At 39.3% G+C, this 25312-nt stretch overlaps 1 protein-coding gene across 6 annotated transcripts in view; it reads right to left on the reverse strand.

The window, feature by feature from the left end:
- The window catches only part of APC (APC regulator of Wnt signaling pathway), a 66216-nt gene that overhangs the window by 17600 nt on the left and 23304 nt on the right, over nucleotides 1-25312 (reverse strand). For 3 of the 6 annotated variants that reach the window (XM_086478946.1, XM_086478944.1, XM_086478942.1), the window contains 5 exons: nucleotides 23618-23726; nucleotides 20951-21064; nucleotides 15817-15900; nucleotides 4587-4691; nucleotides 749-847 (listed from right to left, as the gene is read on the reverse strand). In XM_086478946.1, the coding sequence (XP_086335072.1) occupies nucleotides 749-847; nucleotides 4587-4691; nucleotides 15817-15900; nucleotides 20951-21064; nucleotides 23618-23726 (511 nt within the window). Of the gene's footprint in view, nucleotides 1-724; nucleotides 848-4586; nucleotides 4692-15816; nucleotides 15901-20950; nucleotides 21065-23617; nucleotides 23727-25312 lie in introns of all 6 variants that reach the window. The other 3 variants (XM_086478947.1, XM_086478945.1, XM_086478943.1) reach the window with 2 other exon arrangements.

Consider the following 25312-nt stretch of genomic DNA (forward strand, 5'->3'; position numbering starts at 1 on the left):
TTGCAATGAAAACTCGCAGACAGACTAACTGATGTCACCTCCATTTGGTACATGCATATATAGTGCAGGACTGAAATTACAAAATTATAACACTGTTTTAAGGCCCAAAGTAATTAATACTATGTCAAGCTAATAGGCCCTGCTTCCCAGAAGACTGTGCTCAGCATACCACCGATAGTATCTATACTGTAATATAAACTCCAGTGGTTCATGAACTCAGTTGTGTTACAGGTTTGCCCTTTTCTTCCCCTCTCTCTTCATGCTGCACATATACTTTGAGCACAGTCTTTTGTGAATGGACATTTATCACCGTCAAGGGCTTACATAATTTTCACCATTTTTTTCTTTTTTTCTTTTTTTTTTCCCCCCATTTCATTTCTTAGCAACTGCATCTGTTTTGTGGATTTGCACTCTGGAAAAGTATTTGAGGAACAGCTCTTAAAAGGGTTAATTTCCATCATGGATTATAAATCAACATCACAAGCTTTTTAGATAGTCTAGTAATTTCTAGCAACCCTTTTTTCCTTACTGTAACAACTCTTAACTGATCATCAACAAGTAAAAAAAAAAAGGATTTCTGTGCATATATTTTAAAAGTTGAAAAAAAATTCTAAAATTTTAACTCCATAAAATTACTATGCGTGGATAGATCGTTCAGCTAGTATTAGTACTATTGGCAGAAACAATGAGGTTATTGTATTAGTAAAAATGTAGCATTAGCGACCTGTGGTTTGTAATCTTCGGTTACCTTGGTACCCAGATGACTTGTCAGTCTGCGAGGAACAGAATAGTTACTACTGGAGCTCATAACACTGGCTGTCTCGTGATCCATTCGAGCAGCAGAACCCTACAAGTTTAAACAACAATTCAGTATAAAACAAAGTCTGAGTGAAAAAAAACAACTACTGCCTAATTCAGTTTCAGCACTGGGTCATGAAATCATATTGATAAGTAATGAACTGTCAACTTACTCTTGTTAAATTGGGTCGTCTCCGCCCTGCCACAACTCAGGTCACTTATAACTGGGTTTATTAACCACTTTTCTGGAAATTAAGTCTCAACAGAGTTGTATTTTCAATGCAATTATTTCATGATTACTGTTTTCACCAAGAAGAAGTGGATTTTGCAACAAAACAAATAATAATTTTTACAGAGAGGAAAAAACCAGCCTCAACTTTTATGTCAGATTATGTAGTGCAGAGGAATAAATCTGTACTTCCTCACAACGAAACCAGTATGCAAAAACTGAGAAGTAAAGAGAGATTCATCTGGACAAGCAGTAACCCTATTTGAAATTGTCCATACCAAAAGCAAATTACAAGTGGATGAATCTACTTCATTTTTTAATGAAAAGCTATAAGTAATGATGAAGCTATTTGCCGTAATTTCCCTAGAAATTATTGTAAATAGCATGCTCCTCCCTGTAGTAGCAAGACTCAGTTATTAGCGTCTTTGTCCTCTTTTAATTAATTTTGTGTATTTACATTTTTTCTTTTCGTACTACCTTTTATCCACTCACTGCCTTTGCCTTTTTTGTTTGTTTTCTTTTGCTGTTGTTTTCTTTCTTTTTCTCTGCTTCCTATCTGTGAAGTTTCTCTGTGTCCCTCCCTTCCCATTCACTTTGGGGAACTTAAAAATACATTTGACTGCAAACACTTTTAGTATCAGAACACTGTTTTACTGAGGCAGTCACCAGTCTTTCGTTGATTCTCTACAAAAGCGAAAATCTGTTCATCAAATTATTAGCCTAATTTGCAAAACAACATTTTCAAGCTATCTGGATCAATAAGTATCAACCTTTTTTCAATAAAAATATACAACACACTGAAGAAAACTGTATGAAATACACCCTGAAATAATTTCTATGTTTTTTCTAGGAGCACCATAAAGAAAGAAGAAGAATATTCCTCTCTGAGTATTTGCTGTTCATACAGTTCAACATCTTAAATTTGAAGTTGAAAGTCACAGGTAGGAATAACTTCATGTAGTGTTTTTCTAGACAGAAAAAAAATTCTAGTTATACTGGAATATTGACACACTCATTATTATACTCATTTCACTCTCCCATTTGAATCCAGAACATTTCAGGCAAGTTCCAGAATAAGTATTATGCTGAAAGAGTATAACTAGAATGATTTGAATTCACACAATTTATTCCTATATATACTTACTATGTAAACAAGCCCTTATTTTGTCTGTTGACTATAGGAAAAATTCAAAATCTTAAAGCTTAGAATGAAAATCATATTGGACTTTCTCAATTATTCACTTAAATAATCTGCAGTGCTAGGAATATGGGAATGAATTCCCAGATTTTTATATCCAGCAATCCCTTCATATCATCTTGTCCTCGAACTACATTCAGAGGATTACAGGTTCAACATAATGCATGTGCCAGAATTCTCCATTATTAAGTTCAGTATGATCATTTTATCCAAGAAGGTAAAAGACCTAAGTTTGGAGCACTACGTATTAAAATCCACCACAGTGTAGACAGAAATAGCATAGTTTTCTTATTGGTTTCCCCAAACTTTATCAACTTTGATTCAGATTACTATTTCCTTCAGAGCCATCATGTAGCCTTGTTACTTTGAAGAGGCCAAGATGCCCAAATGAAGTGCGACTACATTTCTTACCGGCTGCTAAAGACTGACATGAAGAACTAGTGTAAGGTATGTAGCCATTCATCTGAGAGAATGGGAAATGACAAGGAGGTGTCACGTGGACTCTTCTTGTGTAGAACCTGCTTTTTCAAAATCTTCTCCTATCTGTCTACTTCATCTTGTTTTCTCCTTTTATACTTCACCGTCTTTCACTCATTGTTTCACTACACTTGCTATTTACGCTGTCAATTAGGTAATTTCCCTATTTTCTGGTACATTTTTTTAAGAAAGTAGACAATCTCATTGAATTCCTTTATAAAACTTGCAAAACAAAGGTATGAAAAAAATTTTATTTCAGCAGCAGGACAGTGAGCATAATGGAAAAGAGAAGACAGCTGAAAGATGGTGCAAAAAGGACATAACTGATTCCTGAAAAATCCTGGATTCCATTGGCAGTGTTTCAATTAACATTAATTATATGACTGCAAAACCAATTAGAATCAAATTATTTGTTTTTTTCGCACTCCACTGAATAGTGATTTCTCAAAGTATATTGAGCTGGTTTATCAGAAATAAATGTTATGCCCAATCCATTAAACCTCCTCTGTCTGGACTTGCACTGAAAGTAAATAATCCCCAGATGTCTGTTCTAATACAGATTCGGCGCCCCAGCTCTATCCACCTCCAGGAGGAAAGAAAATGCATGTTTTAAACATCTTTATGAGGGAAAGTTCAAAATTGCACAAATCCTCAACATAAGACCTCAAATGAAGTATGAATGAATCTCCTACTTGCATAAGTCTGCCAAGACACGACAATCCCTTCCTTCCTTCCCTGTAAAATAATGTTGTCCAGAAAAACTCCTGATTCATACACTGAAGATGGATGATACATCCACAATGCATCAATTATTTAATTACATTATGCTTTCAGCCCCAAAGCAGCACTGGACTATTTTCTTCCCAAACAATAAAGCTGTCGTAAGAATTAGAGTCAGAGCCTCAAGCAATTGCTCAGATATGGCTGATAGAACTTAATTCCAAATGGTGATCAAACGTATTCCAAAAGCAAAATTATGGGCTGTGAGTAATATTTAATCAAGTGAAATATTCTAGCCAAACCACAATTCTTTTTGACAAATCTTCTTGTACAAGACATTTTCAGAAGTATTTAAATAATTCTACTTCCCTAGAGTAGCAAAAATATTTTACATACAAAATCAACTACTAAATTCGTAGTGTGAAGTTTTAAGAACCCAAATTACTAGGGGGAATGTCTCAGCTACAGTTGGAAATCATGAAGGGAAGGATCATTAGCACACGGTAAATAAATCAAAGTATTATTAGCCAAAGAGAGAAGTTGTAATTTTTGAAAAAGATTTGTTTTAAAAAGACAAGAATTTAATGTACCCCTCAAAATATTCCACTAATACATTTCATCGATAAAACAGCAATGAAAGATTATTTTAAATAGCCCTTCAGCACACTTCCAGGAGATTACCTCATTGATAATACTGTTTCAAAGCTTTACCTAAAACAGTATTAAAGAAACATTAATGATAAACCTGTCATTTGCTTCTCCTCTTTTTAAAAACCACCGATATTTCAGCGATAATTTCTAAAGTGAAAATTTGAACAATTTTCCATAATCAGATCATACTTCTAATATTACAGTTCATCTACAATAAAATACATTTTCTGATGTGTCGTTCCTGTTATCGCCTTCATAGCATTAAGCTCATCAATAATTTAAACAAAAGAAAAATGCTCCCCGCATTATTGAATATTTATACTTCATCTTATTAACATATTTCGTTCCAATAAATACAAGAAATTTCTCACTTAATAGATGGAAAGAAGAAAAACACACATCTTTTTAAAATGAGCAGGCATACAAACACCATAAGGTATACATACCAATATGTAAGTATTGTACATTTCGAGTATTTAACTATACGATCAACAAACAACATAACTAATTTACCTGACCAGTACTGCTAGTTGCCACGCTGATTTCTGCTGCTCCTTGACCTTCACTCTGCCTCTCTGTATCATGCGAACCTGCATCATGCTTGCTTTGAGGTGCCCTCTGTTAATGTAAGAGTTTAGGAAATTACATACAGAAATTAAATACACTTTACCATTCAAAGCTTTCTAGACTGTGAATGCATCGATACTGCATCCTCACAAAGCCACTGAATGGTACTTTGTATTTCATAACCCTTAGCCTCAAAAATTAACAGCTGAGACTGAGTGTCTTCGAAAAACTGCAAGATGAAAGTGAAGCATGCCCTCTGAGGATTACAGCCCTGCAAGACAAAGGATTTGCCAAGACTCATAGAAACACCATTTTCCACCAGCTGTGCTCACATTGCTATCAGAAATGTAACAGAATTGGAGCAAACAACTGTCTTCTCTGCACTGTCACGTGATCCGTGCATTTACTGGAGATTACGGCTAGCATAGTTCAATTAAGCTTCGCATTCAAAGACGTAATTTCTGTGTGAACAGAAGGATATATGCACTCTAGGGAGAATTCTAAATTTTAGGGGCAAACAGTGCAGGAATAAGCACTTTGATGCAAACAAACATAATACTGTAACATGATAGTGGTCCATCTAATATTTTATCAAAATAAATTCAACTGATCTGGTAAGCTGGTACAGACATGTTTCAGTTCCCTCAGGAGACCAAATTTTTTATACATCTAGGCGAAAACTGAAGTGGTACTGACAGGGACCATGAGATCAACATAAATCAGGCCTTTAAATACAGTTTCTTAATAAAGCACACAGTATAATTGAGCTATTATGAAATGTGTGAATTATCCAACATTATCTATTAAAGTGTTTAAGATATTTCAGATTTTCAGAAAGACATAAATAATCCTGTCCATGGAACTGGCTTGAAGTCTGGAGTTGAAAAGGTACCACCTCCAAAGCACGATTACTCTCAAAGTATTAGTTGGATGCCAAACCTCATTTTTTTCAGACACAGATGCTACTATCTTCACAGACAACACTCTTGCATCCTCGGTTTGTTGAACTACACTTGGTATATTAAATTCAGTTTCTATGCAGCTCTGCAATGTCCTTGAGCAGAACAGCCTATGATAGCATAGACTGCCTCATCTCGCTTTATGTAAATTTCTCTTTAATTTTTAGCAGAAACATACTTCTCTTCAATACATACATTGAAACTTCTTTACTTACCTGGTGATCAAACTCATACAGCATCACTGGCATACTAACTCTATTTTGTTCATATAAAGACATCAGAGGTTCAGACCCAGAAAATATTTATGTTGAACAAAATTTCAGAAACCAGTAACTAACTAAATAATGTAAAGTGATAATTTAGGGATAAACTTAAAAACTAAATTTATACAGTTTAACTGAAGGAATAAGATACATCAAAGAACACAGTAATATTAGACAAAGTAATAACATAAGAAATTGAAAATGATGACGGGTAACATTTTTCTTAACATTATATATTCATTTACGGAAAATAAGTAACTCACAAAATATTTTAGGAGACACTATTCTTTCAAATCTGATCAGTAATTTTAAAACTCACTATCTCTGTCATTGGGTATGAAATGACACTGTTACTGATGCTCATACAATGACTAAAGAAATTTTGGTTCCCAACACAAGAATGAGGCCCCAGCCAAGATCAGGCCTTGCTGTACTACGTGTTGAACACAGTGTAATGTATTATATGCTGAATCCCCATCTCACAGTACTTTCAATCTTGAACAAAGTCTAACGATGAGTTTGACAAAATCTAGATCTAAGCCTCCAGTATAACTCAGGACAGAATTCTCGAGTCATTGGGTGACAGTAATTTTCAATCCCATGAAGAAATTAGTATTCAATGTACCTAGAGGTGAAAAGCTGAACTGTTCATTAGCTGGACTCTGACCCACTGGATCACCTGACGGGGAATAATACTACTCTTCCAAGAACACTCCTGGGTTTGGAGCAATTTTTTTGGGATGGTGATGATGGTGTATCTATTGAATCGTTTTGATGCGTCTAGAGAACAAACACAGAGATATTCCATTCCCTGACAAGAAAAGTTTCTGCTCTCCTCTGCACTCTGTCCTTGTCCTCACGTTCATATACATTTTGTTTGCTACGTGCCATTTATGAATGAGATCGCTTTCCCATTCCCCCCCAGCACTCTCAAAAATATGCCACTACAAAAAGTAGTGAACATAGCACCCAAATTAATCTATAATAATAAGGCAATTTTTAACAGTTCCTAGCAGGGCTTGTCTAACTTTAAAGGCAGTATGCATTCGCAACATGCACACACATTACTGTCACATGAGTCCCAGCTGGTTTTGAATGTCAAATCTGCAAGTTCACAGCAAAGAGTTTTTACCACTTCAGCTACTGAATTACTCTGAAGGGAGAAGGTTTCTCTTCATGCAGACCAGCCTGAAGGAGTTAACAATAACACAGGCAGCAGATAGCAAGTATTTATTGAAAATGAGTTATTTATATAAATATAAATAGGTATTACTGTAGATGTATGAATATATATTTAATATAAGTACCAACATATTAAATATATTTTTGTATAGATATAGCATTACCATAAATAAATTAATCATCTGATAGACTGTGGATTAGTGGTTGTAAAGACAGTATAACCACTGCAAGTATGCCCCCTCTTTGCATTACCTTTTAACACTGAACGTAGGACCCATCGACGAAAATATATAAACTACCAACCACATCAGCAAAGAACTAGAGCACATAAACAGCAGCAGACTCTGTAACATCTACACGAGGTACAGCAGCTAGAGAACAGCTCACAGGTCCCTCAGGTTAAACAGCACCACCTATTCTGAAGCATGATTGCTGCAGCGGTGTAAGCTGGGTTTATATCCCTCTGCCATTTCTGAATTCTAGCACCACACTACAAAAGCCACCTTAATGGAGTATGCTTGTATGCTCTTGCAGCAAAATGGCTGAAGACCACACGTGTCTACTACAGGAAGACAAAGCTACTCCCTCCGTCCTGCTTGCCACCGTTTTCTAAGTGCTTCTGAAGTCAACAATCGCTGTCACTTGTCAATTATTAATTTCCCCATATTTACTAGTAGAAAAATGGTAAGTCTCTAGCTATTTTACGACATTTGCAAGCATAGTAGGCCTTGATAAGGCCTTAGCCTTTTTGCTAAGACAACCAACTACAAACAATTTTACCTAACACTTTGTCAACATGAGTTGTGTATTTTTTAGGACAGAAGACTTTTCTGTCTATAAACCAGTTTTTTCCTCCGATATTCAACTAACCTATTATTGTCTGTGTATTCAAAACTACAGATACACTGTCATTTTCTAGATACCAGAAAATGCTTATTTTGCCATTACTTCATATTAAACACAATACGTGTACAGGTATAAGTAAGAAAGTAAGACAAAGACCAATGCAACAAACAAAAATAAGAAAGTGTAAGACTGAAATAATTTTGCTACAGTTGAGTCAAAGAAAAATGTCAAATCCTTGAAAAAACTGTCCATCACAGTTTAAGCAGTTCAAAGCTTGCCGAGCATGATCTCTGTACAGAATAAATCCTTTACATTTTATCTACAGCAACACTGCCCAACTGAAATACTTCAAATATTTCAAACGACAGATACTATGAAAGAAAGGCCTGTACTACCATAACAAATTGAAAATCCCGTATTAAGCACATGCCAAGATTTTGCTTTCTTTTCTTTTAAATAATTTCAGATTTGTACCTGATAGCCAAAAATTCTCTTTGCAGGGGTCTAAGTCTACAGTGGATTTCAAACCTTACTATAAAAATCTTGCAAAACATCTAGCAGCAGTCTTACAAAATGTGAAGATACCATCACTTGCAGGTAAACTACTTCAACTTTTTCTAGTAGCATTTACAACACTTAGTAATTTGCCAAACCTTAAAAATGTGCTAAAATGTGAGCCAAAACTTGCTCTGCTCACTGATTTACAAAACGTACTTTTACAGTGCAGTATTATGTTTGGTCTTATTGTACAAGGTATACTGCACTTGGATTCCACAAAGATTGGCATCATCACAGGGGTCAAATGTATCAATAGACAAGCTATGGTATTTATTATTGTTGTTACTAAATTTATAAACATAAGGAGAACATTCAATTTTGGTATCATTGTATCAGGCACAGTCTAAAGTTTATATTTTTCAGTTATATGGACTCTGCAGTTTGGCTGCTGCTACCTTCCCTCCTTGCTACCAGGCAATTTCAGAATTAGATCCAGCTGTCTTCCATAGCAGATGTCCATCCTTGGCAAATGATTAACACACTATAAAGTATTACTAAGTGTGTAGTGACTGCCTCCTTTACTACCAGCACCCTGGTAACCCTGTCCTATAACATGTAACTATACATCCAGCCATCCAGCCACGTTACAGAGAAGACACACCACAACAAAATTTCGATATATTAGAATTTCCATGTATTCAGCAGCCCAGTGAAGAACTAAGGCAAAAACGTCTTTAATTCTGTAGTTGTATCTCAATGCTGTTTGAGTCCTTGAGCTTAAGTGAGTCCAAAATACAGTGGTTTTTTTTACCAGAGTGAGAGATAAACACTCTGGGTCAGGATCTATCTGACTAAATGGGGCAAAAGTAGCTGCTGAGAGGCCGGCCAACCATGCAGGGAGAGCTTTAAACTAGAAATGATGGGGGACAGACTGATTCCCCAACAAACAAGGAAATGGCAGATAGGGCAGGCAAGGCAAGGGCGCTGGCTGACAGGAACATGAGCTCAAACCATACAACTGAGATGAAGTGGCATCCCCTTGAGCATAGGCATGTAAGGAGAGGTGCTGCAGAACAGCCTTGTGAGTAAAGCTCTCAAGCCTGTGCTGGGGAATTGGCACACTTGGGTGCCTCTGCCTCTACACTAATGCACACTGCATGGGGAACAAACAGGAGGAGCTGAAGTGTGTGCAGTCATAGGGCTACGACCTCATTGGGAGCACGGAGACATGGTGGGACAGCTCATATGCCTGGAAGGCTGCAAATAAGGAATACAGACAATTTAGGAAAGACAGGCTGGGAAGGCTCAGGGGAGACCTTACCGCTCTCTACAACTGCCTGAAAGGAGGTTGTAGTAAGGTTGGGGTCAGTCTCTTCTCCCAAGTAACAAGTGACAGGACAAGAGGAAATGGCCTCAAGTTGTACCAGGGGAGGTTTAGATTGAATATCAGGAAAAAATCCTTCAACAAAAGGGTTGTCAAGCATTGAAATGGTCTGCCCAGGGAAGTGATGGAGTCACCGTCCCTGTTGGTATGTAAAAGATGTGTACATGTGGCACTCAGGGTTTAGTCAGACTTCACAGTGTTAGGTTTATGGCTGGACCCGATGATATTAAAGATCTTTTCCACCCTAAATGATTCTATGATTCTAAGGTGAGGACAGGGAGTTGTGCTTTATGTGAGGGAGCAGCTAGAGTGCATAGAGCTGTGCCTGGGGATTGGTCATGAGTCAGTCAAGAGCTTATGGTTGAAGATTAGCAGGCAGACTGACATGGGTGCTGCTGTAGTGCACATCTGCTAAAGACTTCCTGATCAGGAAAAAGAAACAGATGAGACTTTTTCCAAACAACTGGAGGACACCTCATGTGTACAGGCCCTGGCCTTCAGGGGGAACTTCAACCACCCTCATATCTCCTGGAGGTGCAACAGCAGGATGAAATGTTCTAGGAGATTTCTTGAGCGCTCTGATGCCAAGTTCCTGACACAGGTGATCGAAGAGTAAACAAGGAGAGGTACTGTGCTGGACCTGATACTTACAGAAAAGGAAAAACTGGTCAAGGATGTCCAAGTTAGAAGCAGCCTTGGCTGCAGCGACCGTGAAATGGTAGGGTCCAGGATCCTTACAGGATGGAGTAGGGCAAAAACCAGGACCACAGACTACATTGCAGGAGAGCTGATTTCAACCGCTTCGGGTTTCCACTTGGAAGAATTCCATGGGATATAGCCCTGCAGAGAAGAGGTGTCGAGGACAGCTGTCTGATATTCAAGGATCACCTCCTCCAAACTCAAGAAGGGTCTATCCCAACAAGCAGGAAACAAAGCAAGGGCAGCAGAAGGCTTGTGTGGATGAGCAAGCAGCTCCTAACCGAACTTGGGCCTTAAAAGGAAGACTACAAGAGGCAAAAGTGTGACAGGTGGCCCAGGAGTAAAGACTTGCTGTCCAATCATGCAGGGATGTGAAGGGGAACAAGAGAGGACCCTACAAGTACATAAGCAGCAAAAGGAAGACTATGGAAAATGGGGGCCTTCTGCTGAATGGGCATGGGGACCTGGTGACATAAGACACAGAAAAGGCCAAGATACTCAATGCCTTCTTTGCCTCAGTCTTTACCAGTAAAACCACCCTTCAGGAATCCAGGTCCCTGAGACCAGAAGGAAAGTCTGGAGCAAGAAGACTTACCCATGGTGGGGAGGACAGCTTAAACAAACTGGACATACGTTAAGTCCTAATGGCCTCATGGGTTGCACTCACAAGCGCTAAGGCAGAGGGATGATGTTATTTGTGAAGCCACTCTTGAATGGTCATGGCAGCAGGGAGAGGTTCCTTAAGACTGGAGGAGAGCAAATGTCACTATCTTCAAGAACAGAGAGAAGGAAGACCAAGGGAAGTGCAGGCTAGTCAGCCTCACCTCAGTCCCTGGCGACCGAAGGTGACGGAGGAAATCCTCCTGGAAAGCATTCCCAAACATATGAAAAATGACTGGGAGCAGTTAGCAGGGTTTTACAAAGGGGAAGTCGTGCTTGACCCTTCTACAATGAGCTGACTAGCTTGGTGGGTGAGTGAAAAGCAGTTGATGTTATTTACATCAACTTCAGTAAGACTTTAGACAAGTATGACAATGTATGGGATTAGATAAGTGGACAGTGATCTAGACTGAAAACTGGTGGAACAGCTGGGCATGAGACGGTTGTGATCAGTAGCATGGAGTAAAGTCACTAGTGATGTACCGCACAGGTCAATGCTGGGACCAGTACCGTTCAACATCTTCATGAATGACCTGGATGCTGTGACACAGTGCACCCTCACCAAGCTTGCAGATGAGAGAAAACTGGGGGAAGAAGCTGATATACCAGATGGTTCAGCTGCCTTTCAGACAGCTGAGAAATGGGCTGACAGGAACATGAAGTTCAGCAAGGCGAAGTGCAAAGTCCTGCACCTGGGAGGGACCAGTCCCAGGCACCAGTACATGCCTTGAAAGCAGCTTGGCAGAACAGGACCTGGAGGTCCTGGTGGACAAGCTGAACCTGCCAGCAATGGACCCTTGTGGCAAAAAGTCCAACAGTATCCTGGTGTGCATTAAGAAGTGTGTTGCCAGCAGGTCGAGGGAGGTGATCCTTCCTCTCTACTCAGCTGGTGAGGCTACATCTGGAGTACTGTGTCCCATTTCAGTCTCCCCAGTACAAAAAAGATTCGGACTTACTGGAGCAAGTCCTGTGCAGGGGCACAATGGTGCTTAAGGGACCAGAGCATCTCTCATATGCAGAGAGTCTGAGAGCTGGGACTATACAGCATGAAGAAGACTCAGGAGAATCTCATCAATGTGTATAAGCACCTGGATTGGCTAATAAGTCAAAAGACCAGGCGGCTTTGATGATACACACTACTGTCTGCTTCACTTACAAAATCAGATTTCCCCCCAAATCCTAGAATTATGAAACCATTGTTTTTCAAAATGGAAAAATACGTATCTCTCAATCCAAACGCTGCTTTGAGCTTTCACAGTAGTTATTCTGGGTGAAGATAAACCATAAAATATTCAGGTCCAACACACAATTTATATTTAATTTACCAGTACAAGAAATGGAGTTGACCTTGTAAGTGAATTTCCACTATGAAAGCAGTTTTTGCTAATGGCAATTACTACTCTGGACTTCGTAATTTACAGGAAACATTATCTTGTATTTCTTAATATAGAACCCAATACGTAAACACTAGAATATGCCAGGCTTCTATAATGAAGTCTGATAGAAGCTGTATTCACCCTTTTTTTAATCTTATCTCCCTCGGAAGATAAGCAAACCATGAAGGTGCTTATCAGAGATTTGTATTTAGAAAGGCATGTACGACTAATTGTTGTAATTATTTGCTAAAGCTAAGACTCAGCCTTTAGAATACATTGCACTTTGGCAATTTTACTGAAATGTCAAGTTAAACTTTTAACTGATACACCATTAGCAATTAAAGTTCAATAGTAGCATGAAGACTTCTTATTCTTATGGGGAATAAACAGGAGGACTTAGAAATCTGTGTGTGGTCAAGGGATTATGATCTGGTGGCAATTACAGAGATGGCTGTGTCCTTTTCAGGAAAGACAGGCCAACAAGGTGAGGAGGTGGAGTTGGTCTCTACGTGAGAGAGCAACTAGAATGTATGGAGTTCTGTCCAGGGGTGGATGAGGAGTGGGTTGAGAGTCTGTGGTGAGAATTAAGGGGCAGGCTAGCATGGGAGATACTGCTGTTGCGGGTGTCTATTACAGGCCACCTGATCAGGATGAGGCCTCGCAATCACAGGCCCTGGTACTCATGGGGGATTTTAACTGCCCAGATATTTGCTGCAAGGTGTATACAGCTAGCCATTCGCAGTCCAGGAGGTTCCTCCAGTGCATCAATGATAACTTCTTGATGCAAATGGTGGATGAACCCACTAGGAGAAGAACACTGCTGGATCTTATACTCACTAACAAGCAGGGTCTGGCTGAAGCAGCGAAGGTTGAGGGCAGCCTTGGCTGCAGTGATCATGAGATGGTGGAGTTCAGGATCTTGTGTGGTAGGAACAGAACACTGAGCAGGATCACAACCTTGGATTTCAACAGGGCCAACTTTGGCCTTTTCAAGCTAGGGGAAATCCCATGGGACAGGGTACTAGAAGGTAAAGGGGCCCAAGAGAGTTGGTTTATATTCAAGGACCACTTTTTCCAAGCTCAAGATTGGAGCATCCCAGTGGGTAGGAAATCAAGAAAGGGAGCCAGGGGACCTGCATGGTTAAACAGGGAACTGATGGGCAAACTCAAGTGGAAGAAGAGAGTCTATAGATCTCGGAAGGAGAGGATGGCCACTTGGGAGGAATAAAAGACTGTTGTCAGAGGATGTAGGGAGGCAATTAGGAAAGCTAAGGGCTTCTTGCAGTTCACCCTCGCAAGGGAAGACAAGGACAACAGAAAGGGCTTCTTCAAATACATTACAGACAAAACTAACACCAGAGGCCATGTAGGCCCACTGTTGAATGAGGTGGGTGCCCGGGTGACAGAGGATACAATGAAGGAAGAGTTACTGAATGCCTTCTTTGCCTCCATCTATACTGCTGGAGACTGTCCTCAGGAGCCCCAGACTCCTGAGGCCCCAGAGGAAGTCAGGATAAAGGAGGAGTTTGACTTGGTTGATGAGGACTGAGTTAGGGATCAATTAAGCAAGCTGGACACACATAAATCCATGGGCCCTGATGGGATGCACCCATGGGTGCTGAGGGAGCTGGTGGGAGTCATTGCTAGACCACTCTCCATCATCTTTGGTAAGTTGTGGGGAACAGAAGAGGTGCCTGAGGACTGGAGGAAAGCAGATGTCACTCCAGTCTTCAAAAAGGGCAAGAAGGAGGACCTGGGTAACTACAGACTGGTTAGCCTCACCTCCGCCCCTGGAAGAGTGATGGAACAACTTATCCTCAGCACTGTGTCTTGGCATATCAGGGATAAGAGGGTCATTAGGAGCAGTCAACATGGCTTCACCAAGGGGAAGTCATATTTGATCAAGCTGATAGCCTTTTACGAAGACATAACCAGGTGGATAGATGATGGTAGTGCAGTGGATGTGGTTTATCTTGATTTCAGTAAAGCATTTGACACCGTCTCCCACAGCATCCTCGCAGCTAAACTGAGCAACTGGATGATCAGGTAGTGAGGTGGATTGTGAATTGGTTGAAGGAAAGAAGTCAGAGAATTGTGGTCGATGGGACAGAGTCTAGTTGGAGGCCTGTATCTAGTGGAGTCCCTCAGGGGTCAGTACTGGGACCAGTACTATTCAATATGTTCATCAATGACCTGGACAAGGGAACAGAGTGCATTGTCAGCAAGTTTGCTGATGAAACAAAACTGGGAGGAGTGGCTGACACACCAGAAGGCTGTGCTGCCATTCAGTGAGACCTGGACAGGCTGGAGAGCTGGGTGGGGAGAAACTTACTGAAATACAACAAAGGCAAGTGTAGAGTCTTGCAGCTGAGAAAGAACAACCCCATGTACCAGTCTAGGTTGGGGACTGACCTGTTGGGGAGTAGCGTAGGGGAAAGGGACCTGGGGGTCCTGGTGGACAGCAGGATGACCAGGAGCCAGCAAGGTGCCCTTCCTGCCCAAGAATGCCAATGGCATCCTGGGGTGTATCAGAAGAGGTGTGGTCAGTAGGTCGAGAGAGGTTCTCCTCCCCCTCTACTCTGCCCTGGTGAGACCACCTCTGGAATAATGTGTCCAGTTCTGGGCCCCTCAGTTCAAGAAGGACAGGGAGCTGCTGGAAAGAGTCCAGTGCAGAGCCACAAAGGTGATTAAGGGGGTGGAACATCTCCCTTATGATGAAAGGCTGAGGGAGCTGGGTCTCTTTAGCTTGGAGAAGAGGAGACTGAGGGGTGACCTCATCAATGTTTATAAATACGTAAAGGGCGAATGTCAGGAGGATGGAGCCGGGCTCTTCTCGGTGATGGCCAATGACAGGACAAGGGCCAACGGGTGCAAGCTGGAGCATAGGAAGTTCCATGTTAACATAAGGAAAAACTTTTTCACTGTGAGGGTGACAGAGCCCTGGAACAGGCTGCCCAGAGAGGTTGTGGAGTCTCCTTCTCTGGAGACATTCAAACCCCCTCCGGACGCGTTCCTGTGTGACCTACTCTAGGTGGTCGTGCTCTGGCAGGGGGGTTGGACTAGATGATCTTTCGAGGTCCCTTCCAACCCCTAACACTCTGTGATTCTGTGAAGACTAATCCAAGTATTCCACCCTCAGTTCACTGGTAAGAGAGCAATTAACAGCCTACGTATATTGACTAGTTGATTAACTGTGATATCACTAGCTCATGGCAATAATCCTGCTTACCACTTTGTTCAAATAATTCAGTTTTTTTTAGAAAAAGACACATATCATAGTCAGAAAAAGGCAAGTAATTGCTCACTAACCTCTGCTTCAGCTGCTTGTGATTGCAGGAGCTGTCGTATACGAAGAATGTCCTTCTCTATTTGTTGAATTCTCGCCACCCTTGCCTGAAATGAATACATTTTCATGTTTGACTTTGTTTAAAACCTCCTTTTACTTAGTGTATAGAATGACAGCATGAAGAGTTCTTTGCAAATACAGTTGACTACAAAACAAAATGATTTCGTTCCTGTGGTAATTCAAATGTTCATAATAAAACACAGGCATGACTTCAAATATTCAAAACATAGTGAGTATTTGGGTTTTCAATAAAAGTGATATTCATTTGGATATAACAGGTCATCACACAGTACACATTCAGGTATAAAAAAATGCTCCAGTTAACATGCATCATCTTCCTGTTTCTGAAACTGACATATTGTGCAGATCTTTAGTCAACTATTTGACTTCCATCTCAAATGTTACAATTATACTTGCCTGACACAGATTTGACAGAGATTTATACTTGCAGAGTGTCTTGAAGGTATGAAATCCTGAATAACTTCGATTACATTTAGTTACTATAATAATGTGGGAGTCTTGCTTATTATGCACAGCCTCTGAATATTTTCTGCTCCTACAAATCCCAAAGAATTTAATAGGCTACGTACAAAGAAAACTACATACTACTTCTTTGGTTTGTCTGGGATTTTATAGGTATCTCTGAATCAGAGTCTTTTACAGCTGTATTGCTACTCATTCCCGACTGCAACCATTCTGTGGTTAGTAAAGGGAGTGTTAAAAACCGCCAAACGTTACAGGATACATATACTCCATACAAGTTGTACTGTGAAGCACAGGATGCCTTACAATTCCATGAAACAGTAACTGTATAAAGTTATATATCCATCTATGAGCCTGGTAATTTAATAAATTGACATTATTTGACTTTAAAAGTGGGCAGAAAATAGTTAGCCCAACAGTAGCAGGATATAAACAGAACTCTGAAATCATTAAATAGTATTTTTTGTGTGATGGACAGATGACTAAAATGGACACACAGTGAAAGAAAAATCCTCATTCTTTTACCTGATTAACATTTACAATGCTACACTAAAAAAGAAAGGGCTTTGTGCACCTAGTGGTCACTCCAAGGAAAACGGAAATAAGATGAATGTTTAAAAGGTGCTAATGCCAAAAGATGCACGTGGAAGAGAAACACAATGAAATTTTCAAAATATGGAAGAAGATATAATCACAAAGTACAATGAATTCCTGAAATATGCATCATAAAAAGCTACAGGAAAAGCATCATAAGCATCAACATTTAGTAGAGATGCAAAGCTACAAACATTCAATTTGATTTAATTTGTAAAGTAAAGTATCAGAAAAAATGCCAGTAAAAATTTGAAAGCTGCACACACAGAAGCTTCAGCACAACATGAGGCAAACACATAATTCACCTCCCCTTTGCTTCTGGATGAAAAAATTGTTAAGTATTAGAAAGATAATGAAAATATATTCCTGGAAATAAGTGTGCATTGGTGACGTGATGCATGACTGACAGAGTATGTCTCTCATTGTCTTTAAATACGACTTGAATTTCCTCTAAATTGAGTTTCTTTCTGTGTAACCAGCAATTTTTTCCATAAAGGGCATCAAGAGAACCTGAACATCTGTATATACACACCTAAACAATTTTGTGCAGATAAAAAAAAATTAAATATTGCATGATCTGCCCAATATCACTGACTGAGTCCTCAAAAAGGACTGGAATTAAATTCACCCTTCCCAATTTTAGCCCAAAGATTTAAACATCAGACCATTCTGCTTTCTGCTAATTCGTTATTTTTATTACAGGAAAATTGAGGAGTTCCATTAACATGGGATATTTTGTACCAAACACTGTACAAGCAGGAAAAAAAAATGCATTTCTGGCCACAAAGCGGTACAGTCTAATGGCAAACACACAAAAAACAGAGGTAGACAATGAAACAAGCACCAGGAATGGTTTTAACTTTAGAACCTATACAAGAAACACCATGTTTTATTCCTATTTGTTCATAGTGTATTTCCATTCACTGTTATATTTACTCATCACCTTTACTAACATAAAATTGTTGGACAAAATAACTTAGCATTTCAAGTTACAAATTATTTGGATTTCACTGTCCAGTAAGACTTCTAACAAATGAAAATCCTCCATATTCACAGTGATAGAAAATAGCCACTTTCTAGAAAGTAAAAAAAAGGAATATTATTTTGTTTTAAAAAGGTCGATTTTTTTTTTCAAAATAAAGATATATAATTGACAAAATTATTAATGGGTTGCTCTACATTTACAAACAAGACCACTGTATGAATCTAACAGTGCTGAAATCTTCACCTGTGCAAGACTCCAGAATCCAAATTTTCTTGTATCTTTAGTGGTCTGCTGTTTTAGCAAACTTTTAAGGATCTTGCAATAAATCCTTATGAGCATGATGGTTTCTTGTAAGGTTTTAAGGAACTCTAAACCTAAAAAAGTTGAAAGCCTTCTTGGTCTGAATGGAAAATAAATGCTACGTGAATGTGATTTCAGTCTTCAAATTGGAATTTTTTTTAGTTGGTTTTTTTTTTTTATATTTTACAAAAATTAAGTTTGCTTCTACTTATTACCAAGTATATAGGCTACAAGATTTGAATAGTCAAAATAAAACATAGGTAAGTATGCTTTTTGTTTTTTCAAGTAAGGACAACTATGCGAAATTATAAACTTCAGGGAATAGTACAAGTTAGTGTAAACAATTAAACAAGCTAAATTACTAACAGTCTTCTAATGCATCTTTCTGAATAACTGTTGGGCATGTGCTTGTATACAATCTTCATAGAAGATAACATCAACAGTGAGTTGCTGTGAGCTAACTTGCTTCAGAAAGAGGAGGTTAAAGAAAACAAAGCCCAATCGTGACAGATGAAAAAGGGAGAAGGCCATTATTTTAAGGAAAACGAGAAAGGGTGGCTACTCATCAGTTACTTGGGCAACAGCAGGTTATCAGCGCTCTCACAGAATAATCTTTGGGACTCTTAATACAGAGATGTCTGCAATGCCAGCCTTTATACAACTGAGCCATTCTCTCCCTTCAATCTGCATTTTGTGTGTCACAATCAGTTAGGGCGGAAGGAAAACACGAAGCAGAAAGAAAGCTGTAACACTAGCCAGTTCACTATACTTGCCAAATATGAATGTTTCAGATCGCACATTTAAACATCACAGTGCAATAATCCAGAATTTGCTTTTATCTATTTGTATACCAGTGAGCTTCCACACAGTTTTGGCACCTGTTCTCAGTAAAATGAAACCAAGGGGAATTACCAGTCAAATTCACAAGAAGCACATGCAGAAGTAGTTACTCCCTATTTTATAACCTTTATAATAATCACAACAGACACTGTAATTTCTTTAAGTATGTAAGTGTTAAATGTATACATACATAGAGAGCAAAAACAGTCGTGATAAACCCATGGGCAAACATTAATTCAGAAAATCATAAAGTATTTCAACATCTTCTTGGTAGCATTTTTTCCCCCACAATAATTAAAAAAGAACCAGCAGTGAAGAAGACACTTCAGGGATAACTTAATTACTTTCATACTGATGTCACAGAATCATAGAATAGTTTGGGTTGGAAGGGACCTTAAAGACCATCTAGTTCCAACCCCCTTGCCATGGGCAGGGACACCTTCCACTAGACCAGGTTGCTCAAAGCCCCATCCAGCCTGGCCTTGAACTCTTCCAGGTATGGTGTGGTCAAAACTACAGTCAAATTGTTTCTCTGAAAAGTTCACTTATTCTCTCCCTGGCTGCACTTAGAATTTCACAAGCAGCCTACTCTACCTATTTAGCTTAATCCACCTTACTCTAGCTTAAGCTTGTCAGCAGCAAGAGAACTATCCCAGAATTTCTAGTGTCAATGCTGTAACACTTTCTCCTGCAACAGGGCTAACCAGACAGCTGCAGACAAACCTGAGTCTGCTTTGCCTTCACTCAGGACTGACTGACACAAGCCACACAGCTGGATTCATGCAGGGCATCACCACTGCTTATAAACCTCAACAACACAGCCACGCAGCTTCCAGATCACAGTCAGTTATTTTCCAGGCAGATTACACTCAAGTCTGTCTGAGGACGTCTATATAGACAAATCCCTATCCCACAGCCTTCATGTACATATCTGACAATTGCAGGTTATCTGTTTTGCTAAATACTTATAACCATATGAATTTTCTAAAAAGTCCTACTAAACTACTCTTCTTAAAATTTAAAGCAGCTTTTCTAACCACAAACAAAATTAATTATAAATGTTTCTTATGTAGCAAAATTTTGTATTAAGTAAACTACCAAGAAAAATAGAGCCTAAAGAGACTATTTTTATTGAAAGGACTTATTTTGTAACATTCACCACAAAAAAAAACAGATTATCTTACTAACATTGTTATTTAACATCTTTGGAAATAAATGTTAATAAATAATTCAAATTGTCGCTCTGCTACTGGGGAGGAATACCTTTTATAACCAGCAAGCAACTGATTATGCCATTTACAGCTTCCACACAATTATATTCTGAGTTATACTTCCAAATATGTGTAACACGACTTGCATATGGAATTGTACATGTCCTCATCAAGAATGCAAAACAACTCTTGGTGAGACCAAACAACTCCCAGGCATGTATGTGAATTACATTTTACCTGAATAACTTGTTTTCAAAGATTAGTCCTTGATACATAGTTTCTGGTTAAGGAAACAGAACAATAGTAGCTGGATTTTATTCTAAACTTAAAAGCATGAAAAAAACCAGCATGACAGATGCAAGATAAAGCAGTTGCAAACGCATATTTGTTTGAAGCTAAAATGGTAATAAATTATAAATTATAAGCAAACAATCATACTTTCTTTTGAAGAAACTGTCTACTTCTTCCTACTCACAAGTCTTCTTTTGAACAGGCAGAGGGAGGGTACTTTTTGCTGAGCAGTTATTTCCTATATTCTGATTCCTATTTTCGTATTTGAAAGGCTAACTAAATTCTCTAAGGTACCACTGTGCTGACATACAGTTTAAAGATACAACTACCAATAAGTTAATAAAAATGCAGCGACGCTTTTTCCATTCCTTCAAATAATGAAAGACAAACTACCTGTGCTCGCTTCTCCATGTCCTGACAAGTACCTAGTTGTTCTTCCATTGCAGCTCTGATTTGCCTTGCCTCATACTCCAACTGCCTTCTGGTCATATCTGTTTGCAAGGAGAACTGAAATTGAAACACAGAAGAGGCATTTTAATACATAATGTTTATGTAAACTATGTATTTTTCTGAACAAAATCAGAACAATTACTTTTCCACACTGAACTTCATAAACAAACAAAACATAATAGATCCTTAAAATATAACTGCATTATAAAAAACAAGGACACATAATGCTATTCAACCAACAGACTACCTACAAGTTTTGTCAAATGACTAAATGTAATAGACAAACACAGAAACAGCACCATTCATGACAAGCCTGAATCATCTGGCTACTAACATGTGTCAGCAGACCAACAGAATTGCTATGCGTGCTGTCTGAATCAGCACTTGCAGAACTACAGAGGCATCAAACTACTGCACGTAGTGATGGTATCCGTACTACTGCTATCTACCCTATTTTTAACTATCCTGCGAAAAAACCCACAATGTTCAATTCAGGAACAACACAGCTTAAGGGAAGACACTGTGACAGTAGATTTTTCAAGGCAGGAGTAAAGCAGCTCACAGGTTTCAGACAATTGCTCAGTTTGCAAAAAATTAGTCTCCAAGAGCAGTCCTCCCAGAAGACTTCACCAAGGTCAATTCAGAGAGTCAAAACCAGACAATCATCTACAAATACATAAAATGCTACTAAAAATAATGTGATCTGTCATTCTGTTGTGGCTGGAATAAGTAGAAATGGATATAAATTATCACAAAAGAGATTTAGTATAGCTGTTAAGTAAGACAGTCTAATCCTAAGAAGAGCTAAGTTAACTCACTACCTCTGAAACTGGGGAGACAACCTTAAAACCTATAGTGCAGTGATGTAGATACAGCCGACAGTGACTTTGGGAATGCGTTGCACTTCCTCAAAATCATTTTCAGAACTTCTCCCTTCGCTTCTGGTGCTCTGGTAAGCTCAGCCATGACTCACAGAATGGTAGGGGTTGGAAAGGACCTCTGGAGATCATCTAGTCCAACTCCCCTGCCAGAGCAAGTACACTTAGAGCAGGTCGCACAGGAACACATCCAGGTGGGTTTTGAATATCTCCAGAGAAGGAGACTCCACAACCTCCCTGGGCAGCCTGTTCCAGGGCTGTTTCATCCTCAGAGTGAAAAAGTTTTTCCTCATGTTGAGGCAGAACTTCCTGTGCTCCAGTTTGTGCCCATTGCCCCTTGCCCTGGCACTGAGCATCACTGAAAAGAGACTGGCCCCATCCTCTTGGCACCCACCATTTAGATATTTATTAAGCGTTGGTAAGGTCCCCTCTCAGTCTTCTCCAGGCTTAAGAGCCCCAGGTCTCTCAGCCTCTCCTTATAAGAGAGATGCTCCACTTCCCTAAGCATCTTAGTAGCCCTCTGCTGGACTCTCTCCAGTAGCTCCCTCTCCTTCTTGAACTGGGGGGGCCCAGAACTGAACACAGCACTCCAGATGTGGCCTCACTAGGGCAGAGTAGAGGGGGAGGAGAACCTCCCTCAACCTGCTGGCCACACTCTTCTTGATACACCCCAGGATATCATTGGCCTTCTTGGCCACAAGGCCACATGGCTGGCTCATGGGTAACTTGCTGTGCACCAGAACTCCCAGGTCCTTCACCCCAGAGCTGCTTGCCAGCAGGTCAACCCCCAACCTGTACTGGTGCGTGGGGTTATTCCTCCCCAGGTGCAGGACCCTGCACTTGCCCTTGTTGAACCTCATTATATTCCTCTCTGCCCAGCTCTCCAGCCTGTCCAGATCTTGCTGAATGGCAGCACAGCCTTCTGGTGTGTCAGCCACTAGTCCCAGTTTTGTGTCATCAGCAAACTTGCTGAGGGTGCACTCTGTCCCTTCATCCAGGTCATTGATGAACATGTTGAATAAGACTCAGTGATAGGTTTGCTGAAGTTCAGCTGCTTCACCCCAGTCACAGCACTGTTTCCATTGTCTGTTTCCATTTCCAGGAGGCTGACTGATTCCTGATCAGGTGTGACTCTGTACAGATGGGCAACCAGGTCTTCCCAACATCGTATGTGTCAAGAAATGCACTGTAAATATATCCAAGCTGCTGAGGTATGACAACAGGAAAACCTGTATTATCTAGATATCAGACATCTTCACTATCCCAGACAACGGTGACTTGTAAAGAGTTTGGAGATGCCAAGATAAAAACCTGGAGCAACAATACCTGCATAGGCTATAGCACCATTTTACTTGCTGTTATGATTTAAGAGCCCCTGTGTAAATTGTCTCTTAGGCCAATATTGCCCTCAAACTAAAAGAACCCACTAACCAGAATGTCTAGAGAAAAGACCTTTGGGGGAAGGAGTTAAAGAACAAGCATACTGACTTGTAATTCAATGACTTTTCAGTGCTCATCTCTATCACTGACATTTATACTGATAGGCATGAATTTTAATTCGTAAAACTATAGATTAAAAAATGCACTATTTAGTTTACATTAGCTTTACATAGTAAATAAAAAATGTTTTAAATTGATAGTAGAGAATGTCACTAAATTCATAAAATACACACAGCATCTAAACAGAGATCATAGCACCAGATCCATTACCAAGCATACTGAAGGTACTTACATTTTCAGTAAGGGGGAGACTATCAATCCTTTTAGTCAGGTTCTGAAGCTGGGCGTAGTACCAGTCCTTCTCTTTCTCTTCCTTCTCAAGCTCCGCAAGCAAAAGAGATCTATTAAAAACAGAAGTAGGAAATATCTCACTGTTAAGACCTCATTACCATACGTAGGTACAGAAATAGCATTGATACCCATACAAAAGGTTAAATGAGAAACAAAGTTTGAAGAGGCACTGAGAAGACATTTGAGAAGGTAGGTTCAGTTCCCTGGCCCAAGTTAAACAACCTGTCCACTCCCCTGTGCTAAGTAAGTCACTAGCTTCTTGTACATCAGGTCTGCATCTACAAAAGAGGAAAATACTTACATTTCTCTACAAAACCACTTTGAAATCTAAAGCTAAGAGGCATTTTGTGAAAGGAAAACCCAGTTATTAGTTGTTGGTTAATTGTATCCTGCTTCTTTTAGACAATATGCTTTGTACAATGCATCAAAACATGTTTAAGAAAAGGCCTGGATGTTACAGAAGCATATACCTCCTTGGATCACATTACTGAATTAAATTATCTCATCTGCCTTTGCAGTGTCTCCTTACTAATTCTGTCACCCATACCAAAACTACGGGTACAGCAGACAAAATAAAGCTATTTCTATGAGTATCAAAAATATTTTAAAATAGTATTTTCGATCAAATGTTATAGACCGGATACATTTGCAGCTGTTTAAAACATTATAAATGGGTATCAAACCTACTGCATACCTAAGTAGTGAATCAGAAAGATAAGAAGATTAATATATGCAGACTACCAAGAAAAAAATCTGTTAGAAATTTTACACACTATTTTATCAATCCTTCATAAACTACATTTATACATATTTGTAGATTTTATCACTATGGTTATACAGTGTTCATTGTTACAACACTTTTCAAAATATGTATTAAAATCTTCAGGCCAACTGGCTAATAGGAGCATACAGAAAAGCCACTCTTGGGGCTTTTTGTGATTTTTTGGGGGGGGGGGGGGGGGGTGTTAAATACAAGTTTATTAGTTCCTTACAAACGCCTTCTGTGAGCACTCTTCTTCCTTCTGACATTTTAATATTGCTCATTAACATTAACAGAAATGCTAAAACGAACACTTAGCCAGAAGGCAGAAAGCTGAATACAAGTTTGCCCAGTATTGGTTCCCATCCCTTAACTTCTGCATTCCTCTCTAAACTCAGGTTGTGGTCTGAGCAAGAGGCATATGAACCTTTATAAAGCACACAAACACATTATGGATCATTACTGTAAGTCGCTAAGGAACAAAACCACAGCACACAACAAAAATACAAGCTTCTCCTGAGTACTTCGACAATACATCCCAGTCATGATTTGAGATGGAGATAATCAAACTTCCACATGACAGAACTTAATGTAAAAGAAAGAACGTAAAAATATGTATTTTAAAGGATCTGTTCAACTTAGCTCCTGCTTTAAAAATGTTTCAAACTAGTTTTGATGATTTAACATTTATACTCCATACCCAATTGAGTGACATGACCAGTGTTGAAATGGGAAATTAAAACTGACAGCACGCCTCACTTCAACTGCAAGAGTGAAAAACTGCACACATCTAAGAGTGCTCAATGTTCTTAAACATGGACAGAATGACATAAATTTCTCGATTTGATTCAACAGTTACACTGAAACAAAAATGTT

This window comes from Leptosomus discolor, chromosome Z (assembly GCF_034619465.1).
Source record: "Leptosomus discolor isolate bLepDis1 chromosome Z, bLepDis1.hap2, whole genome shotgun sequence".
Taxonomy (NCBI): Eukaryota; Metazoa; Chordata; class Aves; order Leptosomiformes; family Leptosomidae; genus Leptosomus; species Leptosomus discolor.